The sequence below is a fragment of the Centrocercus urophasianus genome, unplaced genomic scaffold (genome assembly GCF_019232065.1).
Source record: "Centrocercus urophasianus isolate 14NV4802_14NV808 unplaced genomic scaffold, USGS_Curo_1.0 seq_664, whole genome shotgun sequence".
NCBI classification, from domain to species: Eukaryota; Metazoa; Chordata; class Aves; order Galliformes; family Phasianidae; genus Centrocercus; species Centrocercus urophasianus.
In genome coordinates, this window is record NW_024885271.1 from 35,337 (window position 1) to 61,213 (window position 25,877).

The window sequence follows — 25,877 nt, forward strand, 5'->3', positions numbered from 1 at the left end:
AAACAGCCTTAGCCACAAATAGTCCCATGGGATTACTTATGTTGCAATACTCAGTAAAAGACTCCATGGCACAATGTGTTGCTTTTGTCACTGGTAGTAATAAAACAGACACTTCTCCACTTACTTCCCATGCAGGTGGAAGCCAGCAATACACTGAAGGATGTCAGCGCATCCTTGCTCACTGTAAACACAGAGGACAGCAGAGATGATCAGAAACTAACGGATGCAGCCAGCTACCTATTTAATGCAGTGAGCAATGTCCTTCAAGCCTCCACACAAAACAGAGCCACGAACACTACAGTGTCTGAGGCAGAGCAGGTAATTTTGATTCACCCCTGTTTATAGAAGAATGTGGCTGAACACCTACTTGCTTCAGAAGATTTTAAAGAGTTTTGCTGCCTTGCATTTTTAAATTGGCATCGGGTGGGGCACAGGACAGTGCACTGTAGAAGACAGGATCAGTGTTAAGGCCTCTATGGGATGACAAGTAGATGGATTGCAATAAATTTTTTTTCCAGATTTGGTTCTATCCCCTCCTTTTTCAAATTCCCCTCAGTTCAAGGAAGACTCAGGTATTTAGTATTCACGACTTGTTTCATTACTTCAGAGCTGAAATCTGTTCAGGTTTCTGCTTACGTTTTTTCAGAAAGCCCACTCTGATTTTCTATTCAGAATTAAGCAATGTGTTTCTTTTGTCCTAAGCCTTCCTATTTATACGCGAATTGTTTCCCTTTGTGTAATTCCTGGACTGAATACACTTTAGCTGTCAGTCCTGCAAAGGAGTATGATATAAATCTAACCCGAGAGAAAATGCTACAAAGTGTTCAGACTCCCCCAGGATAACACAACAGTAACACAGCTAGCAGGTAATTAGCTCTTGCTTTTCAGACACTAAAATGTGCAGTGAAAGGGCATTAGCATACACAAACACATAAATGTCTTGCGTGAAAATGGTATCATGTTTGTAGTCTTCAAATTTCAGTGCACAGAAGTTCTAAATATTAGATTTCCACTTACTGTAAGACATTTATTTGCAGTATGTTATGTTTTCATGAGAATTACAGAACTTGAATTGCTGACAAGTATAACTTTCTCTGAGATTCACAAAAACATCACCGAGTTTGGCAATTTTATAAGACACAGTGAAAACAATATTTCATCATAAAAGGAACTAAGGGCCAATAATGAGCAACTTACTGATTCTGAGCAGCTCTGTTACATGATCCCTCCTCTAATGCTTGTCTAGAGTTTGGTGTCCCACCAACTCCTGAATACAGTTGAAAATCTGCAGAGCGCACTTCTGTTTGGGAAGGAGCCAGATGATGAACCCGTGGTCCTTACCACTCATTCTGCCACAATGTATATAAACAGGTAACAGTAACAAATGTCTGTCTGTCTGTCTGTCTGTCTGTCTCTCTACCTTCCCCAACCACCCCCCCCAAGCTCCTGATAGGCACCCAAACTTTCCTCAAATAGTCACTGCATTATCCTTGAAACTACCCGACCACTCAAATTAATGCTGCAGCATAATGACAACTTCAACAGCATGATGAAGTTGCTAATTAATTGTAAGAACAGCTTGGACCCCAATTAACTTCAGTAACATCATCTTAAAAATTCTCATGTTGTGCTTTCTTCGACCAAAGAACTTACTAGCAGTTCTTGTCTTTAAAAGGTAAGTTCTTTGTTATTTTCCAAGTGGCCAAGCTGCCAATAATACATGATATATGAAACTGATTGACAAGAGCAAATATAATCATAAGGAGCCTGATGAGCATTCTCCACTCCCAGCAGTCATCCCTGAGAGTCTGATTTTCATTCACATTTAACTGTGTGTAGAAATCATGTTCACACCTGGAGCAGGTGCACCTTTTGCATAAGTACACCTAATTGGGTACAGCTTCACAAACAGATATGCCAATTGCACCCCTTTTCCTGATGTATACACTCTGTGGTAGTGTTATGTGGACTACTACATCAGAGACAATGTGCTAAGGTAGTTGCTGGCAGAGTCAGAAATAATTTTCCAGATAAGCTATACTCACAAAGAATACTTTTTGAGAGAGCTTTTTCTCTGTGTTTGAAGTTCATACTATTGACTGTCTGTATGTTTGTTTGTTTTCTGAGTTTTTATTTTCTTTCTCTTTTTTTCTGTTTCATTTGTGTCCAACTGGACTGGATAGATTACAAACAGAAAATATGGATGGTACATCCATTAATATCTCCACTTCCAGCTCTGCCAGTTTTACTCTCCCAACTGCTTCCTCTCTTGGCATTTCAGAAGTTGATGATGAAACAGTGGATATAAGGGCAAGTAAACAGCTTTAATCTGACTCAATCTGACCTCCAACTTACATTCTTGGTCAAGCAATTTTAGAGTCCTTTCTCCTTTTACAATGAGTGTGCAAGCACACAAGTCATCCCTCCAGCCATTTTTGCTCAAAGAAGCTTTCACTTATCTTAATTGCAGGAAGCTGGCTGTGCAAACTTAAATTCCCCATCCCCTCAGCCCCTCAAATGCACTCTTGCTTTAAACTTGCATGGTTAGAGAAGGTGATGGAATCAATGCTAAAAACTTATTTGCTGTCTGTTTACATCTAATGCTCTGAGGGGTACGTAACAGCTCAGAGTCCCTTCAACATTCAAACTAGCAGGCAGCAGACCTTTTTCATCCCAGCTAGAAGCAAACGATTCTGAGGCACTCAGATCCTGCAGGAGACAGAAGGTCTGCAAATGTCTTGATCATAGCACAACTGTGATCCGAGTTAGGAGATTTTGTTTTTAACCCTCAGAGCAATGGATTGCATATTATTGTGGTGTTTTTATAAGAAATTTTCAAAGAGTTCTCAGATTAATTTCACACTCTCATGAAACTCCTATAATACTTGTAAAACATTTATTTTTCATTGTGTCTTTTCCAGTTCTGCCAAAAAATGACCAGAACCTCCTTATAACAACAGCAATATATCCACCTGAGTGTTAGGAGAGGCTTGTGAATCCTCTTATTGAAATAATGACTCTGACACACAATTCCACGCATTGCTATCATAGTAAAAACAGATTTTTTGTTTCTAATTCCAAGAGGAGTGACACAGGCTTGATGGAGTTTCTTTCAGAAAGGCTTGTGCAATTGCATTTTGATATCTGATACCTGAAAAACAAAACAGTTCCAGTGAATGGAACCTCACACTGTTATATACAATCTGCATTTCAGAATCAAAATCACTTCTGGAGTTGTTTGGACTATCACAGAATTTAGGCATGTATTTAAAACTGGACATGGGCTTCTTTTGAGTACTGTTTGAGTCTGAGGTCGAGAAATTTATTTGGTCTATTCCCCAATTTAATTTTTAAGATAGTGAAATACTAACAGTAACTCAGAGATTGTTATTAATGTCTTGCTAACAGATGGTGAGCTTTGCCATGAATCCCTTTTTCTCCAGTGATACCAGTTTTGACATCAGTGGAACAGTGGGAGGTCTAAGTCTTACTGGTCTGGATGGCTTGATCATACCAGTCAGCAATCTTAAAGAAAACATTGAGGTAAACTCACTATTTTCTATCCCTCTTCTCTCTTCCTTCTGTTTACAGGCTGTCTTGTATATTACTGTCTTATTTGACTACAAATGGTGGAACTGTATTCATTTCAATATATAATGGGTGTGTGCATTTGTGATGGAGTTATTTTTGTGATATGAAGAAGAAAATGTCAAATATTTCTTAGAAAAGAGATGATATTCAATTAAATGGTTGTGACAACGATAACGGTTGGGGAAAACCATTCCAGATTACAGTGACCTTGAAACACAATGTAATGTCTGATTCAATACCCAACAACTGCATGCTCATATTGCTTACGTTTGGGTTTCCTAGCCCATTATAAACTGACATCTAGGCAATTCATTTATGTACTTCATGTGACCACTATTTCAGTAATAATCTCAGCTTTCTGTCAAAAAATGCACTGAAGATCACCAATTTTGTGATGAAAAATCACACTAAGAGGTTGGAAAAAGACTTTTCAGAAGTTAGCTGACAGTATCATGAAAAAAATCAAAGAAAATATTTCTGACAGCCATACTTATAGAAAAGATTATCTAGTGTGTGGCTGTACCTATAGAAACTCACAGTGCTTATAGATAAGTAAGATGCTGGACTCTATTTGTGTTTGTCTTTCTGTTTAAAACCAGATAATATTACCAAGGCATTCTGCACCCCAGGAAGATAGAATTCAGTTGAACCTGAGCAATTTTAGCATTTTCCAAGTAAACATCACCTCAGAAAACACATCAATAGTGATTCAGCTGGAATGTGAACAAGACATTCCACTAATACTCTACTTAGGATATGGTTATCGGCCAAATGAAACTAACTATGACATGAAAAGTCATCTGTTCTATAAGAAAACTACTGGAGGTAAGACAGCATGTTAGTGATGAGTTAACTTTTGCATTCTGGGCTTATGTAGCCAAAAGACTTAGCCCTGTACATGTTCACTACTGGGAAGTTGAGGGCATTCAGTACGGATATCATGGAGTGCTCACCGACAAATTTATGGGGTCATTATGACCACAAATTTGCAGAATGAGCCTGACATCTAATTGGAAAGAAACTTCTCAAAGGAATTTCAATTTATTGTGCTTCAGGAGCAGAGTGGGATGCTTTGAACAATGAGTTGCAAAGGATTATTTGGTACCTGTTTCTTTTATTTTGTTCAGTTTATTTATTATATGCAATATAGCTGTATTCAAAATACACATTTCCACATGTACATTGAAAATAAATATTTTTGTTCGAGGTGAAACAAATACCTGGGTTCTTAGCCCTGAAGAACTCATTTTTGGAGAGGGAACTTACTACTTGATGGTTTCACAAGACATGGGAATGGATTCCACTGTCTATGACGGGCTAGCTATAGCTGTCACTTGCTTTGCATCCCGCTGTGTATTTTGGGATGAGCAGCAAGGGAACTGGAACAGCTATGGATGTCAGGTAAGTAGAGAGAAATAAAGAAATCTTTATATTATATACGCCAAAGCCAACCCCCGTGATCCCCATTGAATTCATACCACAAAATAACATAATTCTCAGATGTTTTAGTAAAATGAAGAAGTGAGATTTAATCCACTATGACTAAATTTCAAATTGCATTTCCATTACACTTCTTGGGATGCACTCCTACATAAAGAGAAACAGAGCAGTTCAGACAAGTTTGTATCATATTATTAATGCCTTTTTCTGGCTGGACATCAGAATTAATATACCTAATAATAACTTGTTCCTGTACAGCAGTTCTCTATAATAACTCACCATTCTCAGCACTGTCTTCATTTGTTTGGTAAGTTATCCAATACTTTGAAACAAAATCTTCTATCCAGAGTTTTTTTCTGGTTTTCAGGTAGGACCAAAAACAAATTCTAGAAGCACACAATGTCTCTGCAACCATCTGACCTTCTTTGGGAGCTCCTTCTTTGTCATGCCTAATGCTGTTGATGTTAGCAGAACTGCACAGCTATTTGGTACATTTGTGGACAACCCCATCGTGGTGACCACAGTAGGATGTATCTTTCTGATATATGTGATTGTAGTTATTTGGGCCCGAAGGAAAGACATCCAGGATGATGCCAAAGTAAGTCTTGCATTAATAAAGACTGAAAGTATGTAGGCCAATTGCCTTTTTGACTGTCCTGCTTTAACACAAGTCTTCATCTAACCCTAACCCATTCACACTGTTCAGAAAATGATATGTTCCTACCCACAGCTTTAAAGTATCTATACTTACAGAGCTGCTAATGCCCTGTTTGTATCATGTCACTCTGCAGGCAAAAATCACAGTGCTGGAAGACAATGATCCCTTTGCTCAGTATCGTTATCTTGTGACAGTTTTCACAGGACATCGCCGTGGGGCAGCCACAACCTCCAAGGTATCAGCTGTACTGTGCAGTAAGAGAGCTGTGCACTCATTTAGAGAACTGGAGCAATAAAGGAGCACCCAAGCTATTGAACAGCACAGTTCAAATGCAACTTCTAAGCTAGACAGTGGGCAGAGTGTGTCAGAGGAATAATCACATATAGGATTCTGAGATGAGTGATCCTTCATTTCGCTATCTTACTCTGCAGGTGACACTCACTCTCTATGGACTAGAAGGAGAGAGTGAGCCACATCATCTAACTGATCCTGAGACACCAGTGTTTGAACGTGGAGGAGTGGATGTTTTCCTACTCTGTACCCTCTTTCCTCTAGGGGAATTGCAGAGTATTCGACTGTGGCATGATAATTCAGGGGACAATCCATCCTGGTAAGTGCATACAAGGCAATAATAAACATTCAAAAATATGTTTACAATGACAACTGCTTTCCTTTCCTAGCACTTGAAGTTATTCTTTCTACAGTTCTAGAAAGTAAGGACTAGTTTCGCCTTTCTTTTTTTTCCCTAGATGAATAGATCATATCATGGTCTAAACTGCAGGACAAGGAATACTTCCCATATGCAGTTTATACTACAAGTTGATTCTGAGTTAGTGCAAGACTTTCATCAAACATACTATAGAAAATATTGCATGAAACGAAGGCACAGTGATCAGATGGGAGCTGTAACATGCTCTGGATCAGGTCACCAACATAAGTATTCAGAAAAGCAGTATTTTAGGGCACTCTGATGTGTGTTCTGTGCCTCACCACTCAGACGCAGCCAATGAAGCCAGAGGTCAGACTTTGTCCTCCATAGTTCCGCTGAGTCCTGAATTTCATACCACTCAGTTACACATGACTGTGCCCTGTATGTTTTCCCACCAGGTATGTGAATCGAGTATTGGTACATGACCTTGCGTGGGACCAGAAATGGTACTTCCTCTGTAATTCCTGGCTAGCAGTTGATATTGGAGAATGTGTCCTAGATAAAGTGTTCCCAGTAGCTACAGAGCAAGACATGAAGCAGTTCAGGTAACTTCTATTTTATGCCTTTTTACTCCTAATAACAATCAATCTAGAGAAGCGAGTATGCAAACATTAACTCTCCAGACAAAAAGAAAACAGTGGGGTGTTTCCACTGCTCTGAAAGGGCTCTGAATGAGGAGAAGAAGAAAGATGATTAACAGTACCTGACTATTACCCTAACGGTTACATCAGACTGGAAATACTGATGTTAAAGAGTGCTTTAATGAGACATGTGGAAACCCAAGCATCTTGTCTTCAGTGTAATTTCCCTAAAAATGTATATAGAAACTGCTCGTGATTATCTTCACCACCATGGTGTGGCCAGAAAGAAAGTACATAAGAAGCTATGACCGTTCTATGTAAATCAAGCCATGATATTTGATTTTTTTTCATAGTTAATATGTCTTCTGACTATGCCTAGCATGAACAGGCCAGGACCCTGAAATACAGCTTTATTCTTTCCTCTCCTTCCTAAGCATTCATTTAATTTCCCCCTCTTCCTTCCCAGCAACCTGTTTTTCATGAAGACCTCCAAGGGTTTCCAGGATGGGCACATTTGGTACTCAGTTTTCAGCCGCTCCCCACGAAGCTCCTTCACACGAGCCCAGCGCGTGTCATGCTGCTTCTCACTGCTGCTCTGCACCATGCTGACCAGCATCATGTTTTGGGGAGTGCCAAAGGATCCAGCTGAGCAGAAAATGGATTTGGGTAACAATTGTTTTCATTACTTGCACAGGAAAATAGAGAGACAGCAGAATCTAGAAGAGGAACAGTTGAGCAAATGGACTTTTTCATGAGACAGATGTGATGGTTGCTGAGGTTATTTTTATTCCTTTGGCCTGTTTGATCTTGACAGGTAAGATTGAGTTCACATGGCAGGAAGTGATGATCGGCTTTGAAAGCTCCCTCCTCATGTTCCCCATCAACCTGCTCATCGTGCAAATTTTCAGGAACACGCGACCCCGGCCAGCCGTGCAGGGCACAGAGAAGAAGCCAAGAAAGAATGTCCGAGTGTCCCCAAGCCTATCTCCCGCCCCACAGGTCACCCCAGCCACCTCGCTCACTCCAGAGGCTGTAACAAAGGTAAGCGCCTGTGGTTGCTTCCCGGTGGGTCCTGCACTGCCCTCTGCTGTCCTGCGCTACTCGACGCCTCCAGTTTAAGAGCAGAAATCTTCCCTGCCAGAAGACTTTCAAATTGTCCGGCACGATGAGCCAAATGTGCTTTGGTGCAGAACGCTCAGTTACTCACCTATACTGCCATGGGATGAGCAAAGGGTTATCCACTTTCACAGTTTATTCCACATGTAGGTAATCCTCAACTTCAGCAAGATTAGCCTATGTACATTTCATCCCCTTGCACAGTGATTAAAATCACTGTGTTCACTGAGTTCAAAGCAAACATCAAGCAAGACAATGAAGAGAAAAGGTATCATAGACCCTGTCTTCCGCAGCTCAGGCCCACAGTCAGGTCAGCTGCATTACTGAATCCTGAAAACTGAATTGCTGAACTCATTGAAATCTAGCTGTCATATCCAGCTGTTATATCCAGCCCTGTAGGATATGCCATCCTTACCCATTTTAGCAATAGATGCAGCTCCCAGCCAGTGGCACCTCCTGACCACATCAGCTTAAGTCACTGCAGTCTGAGTCACTGTCATATTGCTGCTGTCTTTTCTAGGACATAAGAAGAATTGCTAACTCGCTTTTTAAAGCTTTGAAGGCTCCATCACTGACCTCAGTATCAGATCTCGGAAAATCAACTAACATCAACATGCTTTTGGCGTTGGTTGAAGATGTCATTTGCCAGCAGAATAGAGCTGGGCAAGAGTTTTACGATGAAAACAAAAAGAAGGATGACCTTGTAACTGTCACACTAGGTCCTATGGATATACAAGGTAAACAGCTTAATGTGACACGCTTACTGAAACCTTTGAATTGAAATTGATGGTGACTCTGGATGGGATGACCCAAGCTTTTACATTCTGACTCAAAGGCAATTACAGAATCACAGAACAGTTGAGGTTGGAAGGGATCCTCCAGCAGAGTCAACTGGAACAGATTGCCCAAGATTGCATCCAGTTGAATGTTGAGTATCCAAGGATGGAAAATCCATAGCTTCTCAGAGCAACCCCTCCATGGTGTCCAATCACTCTTGCAATACAAAAGTTATTCTTGTGTTCAGATGGAATTTCCTAAGTTTCAATTTGTGCCCATTGCCTTCTCCTTTCACTGTGCACCTTCTACCACCCAAGTAAATACACTGAAATCTCTATTTCTTTTGCTGTAGAATGAAATGTTAGCTAATAGCCTTATCAGTATCTAATTATTAACTATATTATCAAGACCCAGAAATATCAGTTTTTTTGTCCCGTTTATTTTCTTCTTGGCCTTGTGCTGCTGCTGTTCCTTTCAGTCCAACTTTAACTTAGGCATTGGTTCAATTTCAATTAAATAATGTGAGCGAACAATCCCACTGATTTCACGAAGACCTACTTCTTTTTGTCTTTTCCATGAGCATTTGAGGATGAAGAGTTCAAAGGTAAATTCTTTTCCTGCAGAAAAAACAAGAAGCCCAAGTCCTGAAAAGGGAATGTGTGAGCGACTGAAGTGCAGCGATTACAGCCGTTGCTTGTACATGCAACTCCAGCAGGTAGAGATGGAGCTCGAATTACTGGGGCCCCATAAATTTCAGATACCTCAGAGTTATACTCAAGCAGTTCGGCAGGTTCAGCACATGAAGAACCTCCTGCAGAACCAGATTTGCACGTCAGCATCCATCACTGAGAGGTAACCTAATTCTCATTCCATTTTCGGTGTAAGTAAATTCAGGTCATGAATTCAAAAGCGGTGAGTTGAAAATAATTACTACTTAATATGTTGTAGATAATCATTATAATAGCTGCAGAAACATGCCTTACTATTATTCTATTGTAGGAGCAACAAAGAAATTTCAATGCAGTGAACTACACATAAAAGCAGTAATGACAGATCCTCACTCTCTGTCACTTTTGCTTTCAAAACTGGATGTCACAGTGCAGTGCTACATGGCTGTAAAGTGCTGAAGATAATCACTGAGCTTTGGAAGTCTCTCTGATCTCTAAATAATGCATGGGGAAAATAAAATGAATAAGCAGGCAATGGGAAACCTGATAATTAAGTAGAAAGAATTGAAAACAATACCACTAATTATCTCTCTGACCTTTGTGGTGATCATGAGATGCATCCAGCACCTAAAGGCACTCATGGTTGGTTTTCTTTGGTCAACATTTCTACTGGAGTTTCAGTAACGCATGAGAAGCAAGTAAGACCATTGTATTTCTTTTTATTTTCGCTGGTGTCTGCACACTTTCTTGTATCTTTGCCTGCTGTACTTTTTGCCATCCATATATTCTGTGTAGTTACATTAGCTCAAAGAAGAAAATAGCTAAAAGAATTTAAATCACAAAATGTTGCCTATAGTCACAGAACCTGAAGAACGTGATTTTGGTTTCTATTCCAGTGCTGAATGATTTTTTCTCTTCTGGTTGATTCTGAAGGTGGTCACTTACTCCGAGCTACTCTGGTGATGAAAAGAAAAGTTCTTCTTCAAAAGGGCTGCCCTGGTGGTTTGTGTTCATTGCTTGGTTCCTTGTTGCAGCCACCAGTGGTGTATCTGGGTTCTTTACCATGCTCTATGGGCTGCATTATGGTAAGGAGAACTCCATCAAATGGCTGATCTCCATGGCCATCTCCTTCTTTGAAAGTCTTTTCATCACTCAGCCCTTAAAGGTGAGATCCTCAGAAATGGAACCACTGGCCAATATGAACTCATTCTGCTATCATTACAGGAAAATAGTACCTTTAAAAGAACCACAGGATTTAACATCTGAAATTGAAGTCGTTTTACCCTTAAAACAAAAGCTAACATGTATTACAGAGTTCTGTTGTCATTTGTTGGCATTACATTAGTTTCATCTCTCATTTTGGTAGAGTTTAATAGTAGACGAGGTGACCAAAGAAGATATGTCATACAACAAAAGCAGTTGAGTTGGGGTTTGTGCACTGTTTACAAGCTTCAGCTGCACAAGTTGCACAAAGCCAAAGGACAGTTGTTCTTCTACAGTAGCTGTACCCAAAGTGGTGTGTGCCAAACCCTGAGCTTTGTATATTAATGGGCATGCCATGAGTCTACAGCTAATTCTTGCAGGTGCTGGGATTTGCTGCTTTTTTTGCTCTGGTTCTGAAGAAGGTGGAACATGAGGATGAAGAAAACACTGCCATTGATGGACCTTTACCTGCACCAGGTAACTGTCTGTAAAGTGAGAAATTATTTTAAAAAGTGAAATGTTCTCTGAGATTTTTGAATGCTTTATGCACCAGTATGTGATTCATAGTGAGGAATTCACTGGTTACCTTTATACACCTGAATGGGCAGAGAAAGACACCTGTACCTAAACCTGACACGCTGCTCAGGACCTCAATCATTCCCCAGTGTGCTTTACCATACTGCTTCTTTAAGCAACATCACCTGAATTCCTACGGGAAAGCATTAAGTATTCCCTTACAGTGGCCAAAGTGAAAAGCAGGATACAAATGATCTATTGACTGATTCCAGGTATTATTGCTCTCACCCACAGGCGACTCAAATCCTCTCTTTGGAGCCCGACGGGACAGCAGAAGCAATATTTACCAGCCACCTCCTGCAGCTGATGTTGAGAAAATGAAAATCAACTGCATGAAGGAGCAGAAGGCATTTGCCATAATCAGAGAAATCCTGGGTATTACTCATATGTAGTTTATCTTGTTTTATTCAGCCGTATTCATCAGGACTTTTACATCAGTGAAAACATTAAACACAAAATTAAGCTACTCATTCTGTTTAGAGCTGTCATTATTGCTAATGTTCAGCCAGCCTCCATGCTTATTTTCTCAATCACTTCCCAGATTCCTACTTGTGTTTCAGATGTGATATGCTGAAACTGCAGCCCTTTGACATAACTTGTGTAAATTCATTAGCACTAGTCAGTCAGATTCTTGCAAAGCATCTCTTTAACCTAATAAGTGGTGACAGCAGTAATCATTCACACAATCTATTTTGAACAGCAGTTCAAAATTCTGAGATCACGTGTACTGACTCTTCTTGTGTTTGTTGTTTTTTTTTTCCAGCCTATCTGGGGTTTTTATGGATGCTGTTACTGGTTGCCTATGGGCAAAGAGATCCCAATTCCTACTATTTAAACAAGCATATTGAGAGCAGTTTTTCAGAAGGATTCTGTGATGTCTACAGTTATGAGGATTTTTTCACATGGGCAAAAACTACTTTAGTAAAAAATCTTTATGGATCATATAAAGGTGCAGAGACAGTTTTGATATCGTCTTGATTCACTTCAGCTTGCCAGCTTCTGAAACATTATCTTTTATGTCTATCTCCAACTTGTACATGCATATTTGACTGGAGGAAGACACTGTGACTGTGTAAGACTAATGTGAATTTTCATAAACTGAATACTAGTGGATAACAAAATCCCCACATCGCGACCCCAAGTACCACCTGGCCTGAAATTTTCATTATCTTTAATACAAAACTCAAGTTTTGCACCGAGTTTTTTAATTTTTCACATTTTACATTACCCATTCCAGGTACATGTCTCAGTTTCAATTAAGCTTCTTTCCATCGCTAAGAAAAAAAGCAGAATGGCAGATAGATGGCACTATAAAGCTTTCCATCAGGAGAGCTCTACACTCTGTCTTAGGTCACTGTGAAGGATAATTATACAACATCACTATGTTTCCATCTGTCCATACCCATTAACAAATATGAGCCATGTTCAAGCTCACATTTTAGAGCACCTATGAGCATACAATGGCATGGTTCACTCTTGGACATGGCACTACCAGCTGTGATCAAGTGTGAGCACTGCACATGGGTACTCTGCTCCAGGCAGGTCTCTTTTCTCCTGCAGACCTCTGTTTCCTTCTCTATAAAGTCAGACAGGTAATGATACTAAACTGTTGTCTATGGATGTTTTCCAAGAATTCAGTTTAAATCAACGCAAGCACTATTTTGCTTACAGTATTGTTGTGGTTTTTGTTTTTAATCTATAGGAAAATGTTAATGCATATCAGAAGGATAAATGAAAAGAAGAAATATTAATCATAGTTCTGTCTTTTCCATTTCCCATTTAGGGTTCATTACAGATGGGAACTCCAAGCTGGTGGGCAGTGCTCGAATTCGCCAAGTGAGAGTGAAGGGAGATACCTGCCCTATTTCAGCCACCCTCCAGCATGTGATTCAGGAATGCCATGCTCCATACTCTCTACAAACAGAAGACACATCAGACTATGGAGAACACTGGAACACTTCGGTCTTTGATATCTCCTCAGACTTGAGCTCAGCCTGGCATTATCAGAGCCAGACCAAATTGAGAGGGCAGCCCGTCTGGGGCAAACTGGCCTTCTATGGGGGAGGGGGATATGTGATTCACCTGGGAACTGATCCTCAGAATGCCTCCAGGTAAAGCTTGCATCCTGGTAAAATATTAGTGAATGTGCTGTAGTGATAATGGTGCTCTTTTCTCTGTTCTATTTAGGATTCATCTCAGATTGCATTCTGAATTTTGCTACTGTGGATTATGCTGAATATTGAAGATATTACTGTGATGACTTCAGTGTACTTTATATTCTTATAATCTTTCTCCATGTTAGATAACAACCAGATCAAAAATTATAACCTGTTTTTCCTAATTGCATGTGTGGATTCCATATTCACATAGCTGCAGAAATACATAATGCTAAAGAAATAGTAAACATCTTACCTTGGGTGTGCTGCTTCTCTATGAAATGATGCACTTCTATCCTCCGTGTGATACAGTGTATGATACTGTATGAGTTATCTCACTGGCTATACATTTTTTGGCAGAATTCTCCAGTACCTTTTCAACAACGTTTGGCTGGACACCTTCACAAGAGCAGTGTTTGTTGAATTTACAGTCTACAATGCCAATGTGAACCTGTTCTGCATTGTAAGCCTGATGTTTGAAACCAACGCTTTAGGTGAGAACCTATGCCCCTATCAAACCACAAAACTGGGCTCATTTTCTTTTCAGAATGAGATTCAGATTTATATCTGCAGTCCTTCCTGTTTCAGTTAACATCTGTAGTCTAATCCAAACTCAGTCTTGCTGGGATTAATATCATACTGCCACACATAAGGGCATTAGCATCCCAAAAGCCACTGACTGTCCAAAATTTGAAGAAACTTTCAAAGAACATTTACAGGGCTACTCCTACAGTCGGGCTTAAATCTCAGTATAACTGGATTCGGACTGACACTGATGTGAATGTGCGTATGGAGCTCTTATTAATGAACTAAATTGTTTGAATGAAAACAGAAGGATGTAATTATTACAGCACTGAGCTGACCACCGTTATTTTCCAGGGGCCTTTTTCACAAGTGCAGTGCTGCAGAGTGTCCGGCTCTACCCGTACACCAACAGTCTTCACATTTTTGTTGTTGCTGCAGAAGTAATTTATTTCCTCTTTATCGGGTACTACATGATCGTTCAGGTGAGATACACTGGAAAATCCTGCTGACAGCATTACCTTTTGTCTTTCATTTGTGAAAGCTTTAGCTCAGTAGTTGATTTCAGTAGTGCTGCTGCTGACTTGCACCAGTGGAAGACTGAATCAGATCGTGTATCTTCATTAAAAAGCAAGAAAGTGACATTTTGTTTGGCAAGAATGTCAAAGATGATGAGAAATTATGATGTGCAGAAGTCTGCTTTATTGTGGAGGACAGAGACCTAATCTTGAGAAGTTTACTGTGTGATACAGTGTTGGACTGCAAAAGTAAGGCTCTGTTTTCACAGGGAAAACTGATGAAGACTCTGAAATGGAGATATTTCCACAGCAAGTGGAATCTCCTGGAGGTGGCCATTATACTGATTAGCTGGAGTGCCCTGTCAGTGTTTGTGAAGAGGACAATCCTTGGGAGCCGAGACATCAGCTACTACCAGGAGCACAAAGAGGAGTAAGCAATAACCCTAGGAAGAACTAACTGAGCTTCTAGGTCCCTGGCTGCTACAGGACATCCAAGCTAGTAAATCATCTGCTTTATTCTTTACCATCAAGAAACATAGGGCAGAGGACAGCAATATTTAACACGAATGGAAAATAATAGCATCTGCTAGAAAATGGCCATAGAAGAGCAAGCTCAGAGAATCACAGGATAATTTAGGGAAACAAAGCACAGTCATGTACAGCTGAGCTTTTTGTGTGCACACAGCAGGGAGCAGAGACAGAAACAGCCAAGCAAAAACTCAAGTTAGCTCTCCACTGAAAACAAGTTCAGAGTGACTGGCTTTTCCAGAATGCATGCATTCCCAGGCTTCTGTGTGATGGTCTAATATATCTTTTCTCTGTTTCTAACAGCTCTGTAAGCTTTAATGAAACAGCAAGAGCCGATGCAGTTCTTGGCTACCTGATTGCTTTCCTCGTGCTTCTCTCCACAGTGAAACTGTGGCATCTACTGAGGCTCAACCCTAAGTTACACATGATCACCTCCACTCTAAGGAGAGCATGGGGTGATATCTCTGGATTCATCGCTGTTATTGCAATCATGTTTCTCGCCTATTCCATTGCTGTGAGTATGACTGTGGTTTCTCTTGTCTTCAGTCTGCACTGAGGCACTGCCAGGTTAAATGAATTGTTTCTGAATGGGGAGAGCAACGTGTCTTTGAAAGATAAAACTGAACAAAGCTGCCCATCTAAACCTTACGTTAGAAGACTGGATTCTAATTCTTCCATATATGTGAAGGCAGTTAAAATATCCACCTGCTTCTTTCTTTGCAAACTGAAATTCCGAAATTCAGTACAAAAATCAAAGACGGAGACAACAAACAAACAAACAAGAAAGGATTTTCTGTGTGTAACAGGTGTAAAGGACACAGCAAAGTACAGGAAAAGTCATTTTTTGAGTAAAGCTCAAACTGGCAAGAGTGCACAAAGTATGATTTTCTGTTTGACTTCTTTTTAGGTGGGAAATAATTATTTTTATGCCTATCATAGTAAAACTCAAGATGCAAATAAAATATTATTTTCATTCTAATGAGATTAAATAATTATTGGTCTTTTTAAAAGTTTTTTTTCCCAACATAAATAATTCTATGATTCTTAAATCCAGGATAAAATGTCTTACAGCTCATGCACACCTCCGTAGACAAAGCAAACAAACAAATAGAGAAAAAAAAATCCAATAGAGCAAAAAGACAAAAAAGCTTCATGGCTGACGACAGACTGGAAGAGCTTTCTCTGAATTATCAGTCATCAGCTGATTTGCAGCAAGGACTCTGATTATGATGCAAGATATGCCTTCTTTCCTTTGCAGACAAACTTGATATTTGGCTGGAAGCTCTGCTCTTACAAAACTCTCTCCGATTCAGCAGAGACCATGGTCAGCCTTCAGCTGGGAATCTTCAACTACGAGGAGGTACTCCCTCTTGATTTTGAAAAGTTCATCACAGTGCAATTAACACCTCAGTTTTCATATATGCTTTGAATCAGCAAATAGAAGGACTCTTGGTTAGTGCTAGACATGAATCGTATTTTGCAAGTGCCACAGCCTCCTGAAGGAGCCCTCATTACTCGTTCAAGCAATAAAAAAAGCAGTGAAATATATCTCCCATCCCACCCTAAACATTGGTAGATTCATAATGAATATTTCATTGAGAAAGCTGCTTACATTTTAACTGGATATGTTACTTACTGACTACAGATAAAGTTTTGAGCAGTTTTCCTTAGAGCACTACAGAGATATAAATATGTGAGTGATGTCCTGGCATTTACTCTGAACATGCACCCGTCACTTCTCAAGAAAGACAACACCTTCCACAAGGGATCTTCATTACATTTAATTTGTTACTACTGACTTTTTCACTGGGTTCTTTCAAATATCCTTGGAATGACTCTCTATGTTTTCAGACCACGAATCCAGCAGGGTAAGATCAGTAATTGGGCATAACACTTTTCAGCTCTACATCCATTCAAGTAGTAAATCCCAAAAATATACTCCTATGTTTTTTAATTCCTATGCAACCCTTACTTGATACGTTCCGTGACAGTCTGACTGGACTTCTGTGTAATGACATTTTAAATAAAAGCACACAGGGATTTTATTTCTGCTTTGAAAGCTGGGACTTGACCGAGCTGCAGCTGGTACTTATGTGGCTAAACAAATTTCCAGGTTTGTCAGCTTTCACCTCAAATTTCCATACCAGTGCATTCAAATGCAAACACTTAAAACAACAGCAAAAAACAGAGAGTGCCCACATTAATGTTTCATATGTATGAAATATTTCATCTCCTTTGTACAATACTGTATTAAAGCCCTAAAGTAAAAGGAGAAAATTTATCTATATACATATGATATATAACTATAGTGTTATTTATTACCCACAAGGGTAATATTTTATTATTAAAATTTATTACCCACAAGGACTTTCAACGGGACAAACTCCAAACTGTGTGATAGCTGCTTGTACATATGCTCCTTTTTAAAAATCAGAATGTCATGTCTTACCTTATTAATCCTACAGATCTTGGACTACAATCCAATTTTAGGTTCCTTCTTAATTGGATCCTGCATCGTTTTCATGACGTTCGTGGTGCTGAATCTCTTCATTTCAGTGATTCTGGTTGCTTTCAGTGAGGAGCAGAAGCACTACCAGGTGTGTTCATCTCAGCTCTCCTGCTGTTCTTTAAGATTTGTTGTGCAGAGCTTACTCATGGCGTAGGTATTCCACCACCCGATGAAACTATGTAAACTCAGTCCTACTTTTAAGAAGTCAACATTTACTCATAAAGCATGCTTCAGATTTTCCAGAATTACACTGTCCATTCCTGTTCAGATGAGTCTCTGTTCAGACTTTCAGAACTGTAGCCTGGCATTCATATATTAAATCCAGAGCCCCAGCTCCATTGGAATCAGTACCAAAACAGATACAGAATTGATAAGGACTTTACAGCTCATTTTAACAATGTCACCAAGCTCCTGATCTGTTCAGGTATTGATAGCATTCTGTGAAATCCAGGTTGGGTATAGGGAAACATTTCTTCTCAGAAGGAGTGGTGATGCAGTGCCACAGCTGCCCAGTGAGGCTGGGGAGTCAGCATCCCTGGAGGTGTTAAAGAACCATGGGGATTGGGCACTGAGGGACGTGGGCAATGGGCAGGTAGGGGTGGGTTGATCTTAGTGGCCTTCTTTGACCTTAATGACTCTGTGATTCTATGACCTGCACAGCAGTCAGCTAGTGAACTCCAGGCTCCAGTAGCAACATTTTCACAGCCTTTGACAGAGTCAATATTTCTTCAGCAGCATGCACACCCTCAGGCTACCTGAGACTGTTTGGTGAATGCAGCTGCACGGTGTTCGGCTTTGGCAGCGATCCGTGCTCTGCCTAGAGTAAAAATTGATCTCTATGGTACGGAGTGCAGATCTACTCCTGCAACTCTCTCTACCTCCAGCAGGAGCTGCATCTGCTCCTGGCCTGCCCGCCTGTTGACTGATCTCTTGTCCTTATTTCAGGCTTCAGAAGAGGAGGAAATCGTGGACTTAATGCTCATGAAACTTTTCGGTTTCTTTGGGATTAAATGTAAGCAGGAAGAGAAGACGGGCTGTAACGATCAGCCAAAGCAACCCGTCAGCAATTAATGGACAACCATAACGAAAAGCTGCTTTGTTAGCGTGCAAAAGATCGTACTTTGTAACTGCCAGCTGCAACGGCCACTTGGCTGTTGTGCTTCTGACTAGAATGCTGTACGTAGCCTTCAACAAACTCTTGCAGACTGATGCTTTGTAGCTAAAAACTCGCACGAAACGTGAAATAAAGCATCCCATGCGCACCGCCTGCGGGCTTGGCACCTGTAGTGATTCAACACCGAGCGTGCGTCGCATCGCTCGGCTCACGGCGCTCGCTTTCTGCCCAGCACCCCTGGAAGATGGCGGTGCAGTCAGCCCGGTGCCGGCCCCCAGGGCCGTTATCTCCCAGGGCAGCGCAGGGCCGGCAGCAGGGTGCACGGGGGGGCTCGATCCCGCCCCGCTCGCTGCAGCCGGACGGCTCCGCGCCGCATCGACACGGCGGCCCCGCCCGCCGCGGGGCTCCAACGGCCGCCTCCGCCGTGAGGCGGGAGCTCGGCGCGGCGCCGCCCCCGCCCGAGGCCGCCGGCAAAGATGGCGTGGTTGGCGTTGCGGCGGCTCGGGCCGGCCCTGGCGCCGCGCTGCTCGCGCCTCTCGTTACGGCCGCGGGTCCCTGCGGCGCGGAGGCTGGGCACCGGCTCGCTGCTGCTGTCCGGTGAGTGCGGGAGCGCCGGCGTGGGCCCGGCGGCCGCGGGGGAGGTGCCGCTCGTCCTCGCGCGGCGCAACTCGGCGCTCTGTGAGGAGCAGAGGCAAATCCTGCGGGTGCCGCTGGCTGCCCCGGGCGCGCAGCTGCGCGTTACCGCTGAACTCTGCGGCCGGGCGCGAGGTCTGCCGGGGCTCCTCTGTCCTGGGCGCGGCGCGTTTAAATAGCGGGCCTGCAAGGACACCGTGCACAGAAGCGCTTTGTGTTGTGTTTTAGCTGCCTCGTGCAGGCGGGAAGGGCAGAGCTGCCCGGGCAGGGTGCCTCAAGATGGCTGGAAGCAGCAGTGCTGTGCCGTGCTTCTGGCAGAACCTCCGCGCTGAGCTGCTGATGCGCTCCCGATTCCCGGTGCGCAAAGAGGAGCGATCCCTCAGCGGGCAGCAGAGCTGAGCCGTGCCGGAAGGGAAGCCGGGATCGGTCTGAGCGCTCGAGTGCAGCCGCTGAGGTGTGGAGGTGTGCGTGTGCCGTGAGCTGCTGTGCGGTGTTCGTGCACTTGTGCAGCAGGTGGTGTCTCGCAGGTGTCCGTTGCCGAAATAGAGGCAGGTCTGAATTTAGGATGTGCTCGTTAAGCTGAAACCAAAGCCGTGCTGAAATGAATGAAGCTGGAGTACGAGGAGATGCTCTTGTGGCAAAAAACGCTCGCGGAAGAGATTTGCTGTGCTCTGACATTATTTATGAATATGTATGAGCGTATTCCTATATGATATGTATATTCATCTTTTTTGATTTCTTTCATGTGCCAGTCACATAAGCTCAAAGTTCAAATTTTGAGATTACTTATTAACTCTTTCTCATTTGACCTGAACTTTACTTACCGTGGGTTTTGCCGCATGGTTAGAATTTCTCATTTTAACCTTTTTCTTTGTGAGAAATATCCTACAAGAAGCATACATGCATTTCAGACTGCTAAGAACGTGTCAATTTCTAACAAAGCAGTGAAATTTTTATCTCTTGTCTTTTTCTTCCCTGTAATCTTGCCCTTTAAAACAAATCTTACACAATATTATTGTCCCACATAGAAAGGTGCTGGCTGGCTCCTCTGTGATGTGCATAATGTTAATGTTCAGTGGGGGCCTGAGGTTCTGCGTTCTTCTCTGTTCTCATGGTTCATTACTCTTTTCCAATCAAATCCCTATTACTTGGGGGTTAATGCATTGACCTAAAGTGATTCGGTTTCTTCTGTTCATTAAAACATGTCCAGAGAGATTTATGTAGATATTAATAATGCTAGATGAAATTATGTGGTCTTTTTATTATTATTTGAGCGATGCTGCATGGGAAAATGCATTATTAGCATTTTACTCAGTCTGTTTTGTGTGCTCTGCTTCTGTATATTGTGCTGCCACAATAAATACAAATGTAAAACTTGAGCCGCCATAAGAGAGAGACCGTTTTACCTCTTCCACACATTCAGCTCTTGTAAATGGATCACTATAACTGAAACATCTCAGAATGGTACTGACTTAGCGTGAGGATTTTAACAGACCTGAAGTGAGGATTTCTGCTTTTTGTCATATGCAAGCCTAAGAAATAAGGCTTTCTGGAAGTTGAATTTCTTTAGGAGGTGCAAGGAGCCCAAGAGGATTTGGGACCCAAAAGGAGGGCCCAGCTTTGGCACGTATCTCCCAGGAAACTCTGTTTAAGTTCTTCCCCAACTTGTGGAACATCCCCTGTGTGATTGGAGGGGTGCAAGAAGGGAACATGGAGAAGAAATTTAAAAACTGAAGAAAACCCGAAGAACTGCTGAGGAAAACTGCATGTGAGGAGAAGGACAAAGCAGGCTGGAAGCTCTTGGTGTGATGTATCAGGAAGAAAACTGTTTCAATTTCTTCTTTTGAATATAAAAATAACTGCTGCTGGTAAAATACAGTATGAGCAGCCCTGAGTCCTACAGACCTACACTGTATGCAGAATTGCAGGATTGCTGTGGAAAAGATTTAACAGTCTTACATACACACATGTTAAAACTATTCAGAATGAGTGTTGTTCTAATAGTATTAACAGCAAATTCTCTTAGGTAACTGTTTCCTGTTTGAATGGCCCTATTAATTTCACCTATACTTATTGTGCCTGATATTATATATATCAGTGATGACATGAAATGGGAGAAGTAGACTGTAGAGGAGATGTCAGGGCAGGGAAGGGACTCAGCTGCCGGGAGCAGACAGGCTGCAGCTTCACCTGGTGGCTTTGTTTCATGTGTTGAATGAGATGCTGCAATGCTGACACTATTTAACTGTCATTAACGCTGGCCTGCCAGCAGATTTGTTATTCCTGGGAAAAAAGCACAAAATACGCTGGGAAAGACCTGAAGGCATCATAGAAAAGCTTGTTACTGTGAGTGAAGTAAACATGTATGCTTTGGATTTGTATTTTACATTTGAATGAGAACTATTCACTTTCCCCCCGTGGTTGATCAGTCTCTGGATGATTGCACGGGAACCAGGAAGGCTGTCAGGCAGAACCCCACAGTGAGCTGCTGCTGTGTCACTACGTGTGTCCTGAGCAGAACAAAGTGCTTCTGCAAATCGCATTTGCTGTTTAGAGTATTTTCCAAGGGGGGTGTGGGGAAACAAAGCACCAACCTCAGGGGAAAGCAAAGCAAACCAGCAGGGTTTGTAACTTCAATGTATTGCATTTAAGCCAGCAACTTGCCACTTATTTCTGAAGTTTCAAGTTTGTTTCATTGTAGCCCGCAAATTCACAGACAAGCATGAATGGATATCAGTTGAAAATGGCATTGGAACAGTAGGAATCAGCAATTTTGCACAGGTATTGATCAACCCCCTCTTTTCCTACCCAAGCCTGCAATATTTACTTACCCATACTCTTGTCCTTGCTCTTTGGATAGCTGCTGTTGTTTTATTGTTGTAATTGCATATGCTATACGCACAGGATGAGATTTTTGGACTTGGCACTGTCACGTTATTTGAGAAGTGCACGTTGTTTCAGCATTCTGATAGATTCTTAATCGGTTTAGATCAAGCCTGTGGAAAGCTGAGTGTGATGGAAACATAATGGTCAGCTGAATTTAAAACTGCATTTATTACCACAGTTCTGTAGGCCTTGGGAGTGTGTGGCTGTAATAAGAGGCTGCCGTGCACTTTTCAGGTCAGATTCCACTTGAACGTGACTGTGGTGCAATTCCTCTGGCTAAAAAGCTATTCCAAACAGAAGTGTAACACAGTGTATATTTCTCAGTATAAAATAGTGGAGGTAGGGGGACCCTTTGGAGTTGTGTTTTGATCTGGTGCAAGCATGTGATTTGGAGTAGCCACAGGTAAATTCAGGATGGAGATTTACCGCACGTGAAACTTCTAGCATGGGAAGTTAGCAATGAAGTGGAATTAGCGTTAGGACAAGCAGCATTTCCTGTAATCTGCTTTCTGTAAATGCCACCACTGCTCCATCAGATCTGTGGGCTCTTGTGAAATATGGTACCTTTGCCACTGAAGAGGCAGGAGCCTGTTCCAGTCGAGCTGATTCTTCTGGTGGTAAGGCTCCTGTTCAGTCAGGAAGGACAGGCTGTATGCTTACAGCTCTTGAGCTGCCACTGGAGAGGAATCGCTGCATTTAATTTCAAGTGACATTTCTGTGCCTTGTGCCAGAGGGATAATTCCCTAAAATTGTTGGGAACTTTGTCCATCACAACACTTGCTGTGCTGGCTGGCGCTGAGAAAATAAGCAGATGCTCCTCTTGTTCTGCCTGAATAAATCTGTAGATACATGCCTTGCAGCTCAGCCTGAAGGTTATTAACATCATAATAGACAACAATTAATTTGCCATTTGGGTCACTCTAACCTAGCATTTTGGTTTTCTTTCAAGTTAAGTGTTTAAAAAGTGAAAAGTGCACAATCTTTAAATAACATCTGCATTTACACAGGGAAGGTGACTTGTTTGCATTGCTTCTAGAGTTACTGTGTCAGATAACTCCTACCTACAGTTTCTTTATTGTAAGCTTTGATGCATTTGTTTTTCTTTTAAGGAAGCATTAGGAGACGTTGTTTATTGTAGTCTTCCAGAAATTGGGACAAAATTGAATAAAGATGGTAAGTTTTGGCTCTAGTTCTACTTCCAGCTTCTTATCAAAGTTGAATTTTATTAAGTAATCTTTATGTTTGTTAACACCATTACTCATCTGGATGCAAAATAAAAGCAGATATTTCTATGAATAGAGATGACAGCTTTCATTTCGAAGTCTCTGAATGCATGCTACCATGCATGATAGCAGGAAGTATCTACTTTTCAAGATCTTTATTTAAAATCAAACATTTTTAGATATGTTTTTTGTAATACTTTTACCTATATGCTACTTTAAAACCCATTTATGCTTAGATTGGGCTTAGCAGTGTTGAGGCTAGCTTACTTGTGATTTTGCAGTTATGTATTTCATGTTGTAAAACAATGAAATTTAACTGATATCAAGCTCTAACTTTTCCATGAACATACACTCAGTAATTTCTGTGTATCAGCTGTATCAATCCAACTTATCAATTATTGTCCTCTTAATCATTCAGGTAGGTAATTTTCTGTGTTAAAGAGGTGTGAACATCAGCGGGTAGAAAGGAAAAACCTGTCCCTGTTTATACACAGAGCAGTGAGAAAAGACTGTCATTAGCTTCAGGCATTGCAGAACGAGTGTAAACGTACTGAGGTGAAGCAGCAGTTTTTCTTCCCATCCTTCTGCATCAGGCTGCTGAGGCCACAGCTGTTATTGTCACACTGAATGGTGAATGCTTTACAGAAGTTTTCTGTTTAGGGTTCTAATTAACCAACTTGTAGCGTTATCTGAAGGAACTTCATTTCCACTTCTCTTTTCTACCACTTGCAGCACTACTCTGATCCCAGGCTTTGCCAGAACGTGCTGTTCTCTGTCTCCTGTCTGCTGTTCTGACTGTTCCACGTTCCCCAGCCTCTTTGTTTGTTTATGGTTTAGAGCTGCTCTTGTCTAATGCTGCTCCGGGCCCTGTTTCCATAACTGCATATGAAATAGAAAGGAGAGCAGAGCAGCTGGGTGGTTCCGGCACCCTGCTTCTGAATACTAATGAGTGTTTTCCAGTGAGTGCAATGTAGCAGCTGATAGTGCTGCTGAAGAACAAGCGAGCTCCTCAAGGTCTATTTTGTAACCAGATTTGGCATTAAAAAGGTCTACATTGTAAATAGAAGGCTTATTTAGCAGTCTTGCAGCAATAGTTGAATGGGATTCCTTCTAACCCTCCGTCTCACCATGCTGTAGGGCTTTAGCCAATGAATTAGTCAAACACAAGAAATTTCCGTTCCTCCTGTAATAGCCAGCTAGCCAGTGCTATGCCACTGCCCTGCAGGACTCAGTGCTGCTGCTCAGTGACACTGAGTTGGCGACTTCCACTCTTTGATAGCTTTCCTCCCTCAGTTGTAAAGGCACTGCTGCACAGACAGGTCATCGCTGCAATGTCTGATTGAAACTCGAGTGCTTTGTGAATTCCTCTTAAAAGTGTGAAATCTTGTTCTGTATTTCAGATGAGTTTGGGGCACTGGAAAGTGTGAAAGCTGCTAGTGAACTCTACTCTCCTCTCACAGGAGAAGTGACTGACATTAATGCTGCCCTTGCAGACAACCCAGGGCTCGTCAATAAATCTTGTTATCAAGATGGTAAGATGTTGTTTTTATCTTTCAACACAGAGTGCCACCCAGATGCTGGCAGTGTTGCTTGTGATCACAGATAGGTCTGTCATTCCTAGTTCTTCAAATTTAATGGCATGGAGGCTTAAAATTGAATACGTTGAATATAGTTCAAGCCCAATAAAATTTATAGCATAATAATAGTATTGTAGTCTTGCCTTTGCTGACAACTTCATTGCAGTGTGTTCTTTCCAGAGGTACTGAGGTTTAGTTTAAATCTCTTTCCCTTGGTGATATTTTTCATTCTTGATTCTGTAACAACTCATGATCCTGGGTGGTCAGGCTCTTTTCCTTGACAGTCCCTTCCTAAAGCCACTGTCAGAGACAGTGCTGAACTAACCCCTCTGACTCAGAAGGCACCTTCAGGTTATTTGTTTGGTTTTCTTGTTGTGTTTGCTTTTAAAGTATTGCAATGCTGTTCTGCTGCAGAGGAGGTGCCCTTAATTCTAACAGTGACAGAGCTCTGTATGAGGGTTGGACTGCTGTTCCTCGGCGCTGTTGTGGATGAACCCTTGGTGCAGGCTGTTTGCAACTGTTGTTCTTTTTAACTTCCAAACTGCAGGTTGGCTTATCAAGATGACTGTGGAAAAGCCTGCTGAACTTGATGAACTGATGAGTGAAGATGCTTATGAGAAATACATAAAATCCATTGAGGACTGAGCTGGAATAATGAAATAAACCCATATAAAATATTTCACTGTAGTCTGTCATCGATCACTGAAGTAGAGAATATTGAGTTTTGGCAAGCTGAAAAGTATCACTTATGTTCACATACACATGCCATAAATAATTGCAGTGATAAAATGTTTAACATGTGCACACTTGTAAGGGATTTTTATTCTAGACTGCTTGATTTTTATATAACTTTGGGATACAGAAAAACCCAGTGCCTCCCTAACCTCCTAAT

The 25,877-nt window shown here is 41.5% G+C and overlaps 2 protein-coding genes across 4 annotated transcripts in view; both read left to right on the forward strand.

Annotated features, from left to right (window-relative positions):
• The window catches only part of PKD1L2 (polycystin 1 like 2), a 33,138-nt gene extending 14,319 nt beyond the window's left edge, over positions 1-18,819 (forward strand). The window contains exons 18-43 of one of the 3 annotated variants that reach the window (XM_042837061.1): positions 136-318; positions 1,247-1,371; positions 2,184-2,310; positions 3,409-3,543; positions 4,191-4,416; positions 4,799-4,992; positions 5,399-5,629; positions 5,823-5,924; positions 6,121-6,299; positions 6,797-6,943; positions 7,446-7,645; positions 7,794-8,020; positions 8,616-8,832; positions 9,496-9,724; positions 10,474-10,705; positions 11,124-11,220; positions 11,554-11,694; positions 12,083-12,268; positions 13,103-13,430; positions 13,836-13,969; positions 14,355-14,482; positions 14,785-14,945; positions 15,347-15,557; positions 16,302-16,403; positions 17,509-17,640; positions 18,498-18,819. In XM_042837061.1, the coding sequence (XP_042692995.1) occupies positions 136-318; positions 1,247-1,371; positions 2,184-2,310; positions 3,409-3,543; positions 4,191-4,416; positions 4,799-4,992; positions 5,399-5,629; positions 5,823-5,924; positions 6,121-6,299; positions 6,797-6,943; positions 7,446-7,645; positions 7,794-8,020; positions 8,616-8,832; positions 9,496-9,724; positions 10,474-10,705; positions 11,124-11,220; positions 11,554-11,694; positions 12,083-12,268; positions 13,103-13,430; positions 13,836-13,969; positions 14,355-14,482; positions 14,785-14,945; positions 15,347-15,557; positions 16,302-16,403; positions 17,509-17,640; positions 18,498-18,623 (4,500 nt within the window). In that variant the 3' untranslated portion in view covers positions 18,624-18,819. Of the gene's footprint in view, positions 1-135; positions 319-1,246; positions 1,372-2,183; positions 2,311-3,408; positions 3,544-4,190; positions 4,417-4,798; positions 4,993-5,398; positions 5,630-5,822; positions 5,925-6,120; positions 6,300-6,796; positions 6,944-7,445; positions 7,646-7,793; positions 8,021-8,615; positions 8,833-9,495; positions 9,725-10,473; positions 10,706-11,123; positions 11,221-11,553; positions 11,695-12,082; positions 12,269-13,102; positions 13,431-13,835; positions 13,970-14,354; positions 14,483-14,784; positions 14,946-15,346; positions 15,558-16,301; positions 16,404-17,508; positions 17,641-18,497 lie in introns of those variants that run through there. The other 2 variants (XM_042837063.1, XM_042837064.1) reach the window with 2 other exon arrangements.
• A 323-nt stretch (positions 18,820-19,142) lies between these two features.
• Positions 19,143-25,662, forward strand: GCSH (glycine cleavage system protein H). The gene is made up of 5 exons (XM_042837060.1): positions 19,143-19,263; positions 22,001-22,080; positions 23,295-23,358; positions 24,809-24,940; positions 25,533-25,662. The coding sequence occupies exons 1-5, from the start codon at positions 19,143-19,145 to the stop codon at positions 25,628-25,630; spliced, it is 495 nt and encodes a 164-aa protein (XP_042692994.1). The 3' UTR covers positions 25,631-25,662.
• The last annotated feature ends 215 nt before the right edge of the window (positions 25,663-25,877 follow it).

Excerpts from the sequence above, each read along its gene's own strand:
- GCSH (XM_042837060.1), top strand. The coding sequence starts at position 19,143 with ATGGCGTGGTTGGCGTTGCGGCGGCTCGGGCCGGCCCTGGCGCCGCGC. Across the intron at positions 23,359-24,808 it reads GACAAAATTGAATAAAGATG|ATGAGTTTGGGGCACTGGAA; the intron begins GTAAGTTTTGGC and ends TCTGTATTTCAG. Across the intron at positions 24,941-25,532 it reads TAAATCTTGTTATCAAGATG|GTTGGCTTATCAAGATGACT; the intron begins GTAAGATGTTGT and ends TCCAAACTGCAG.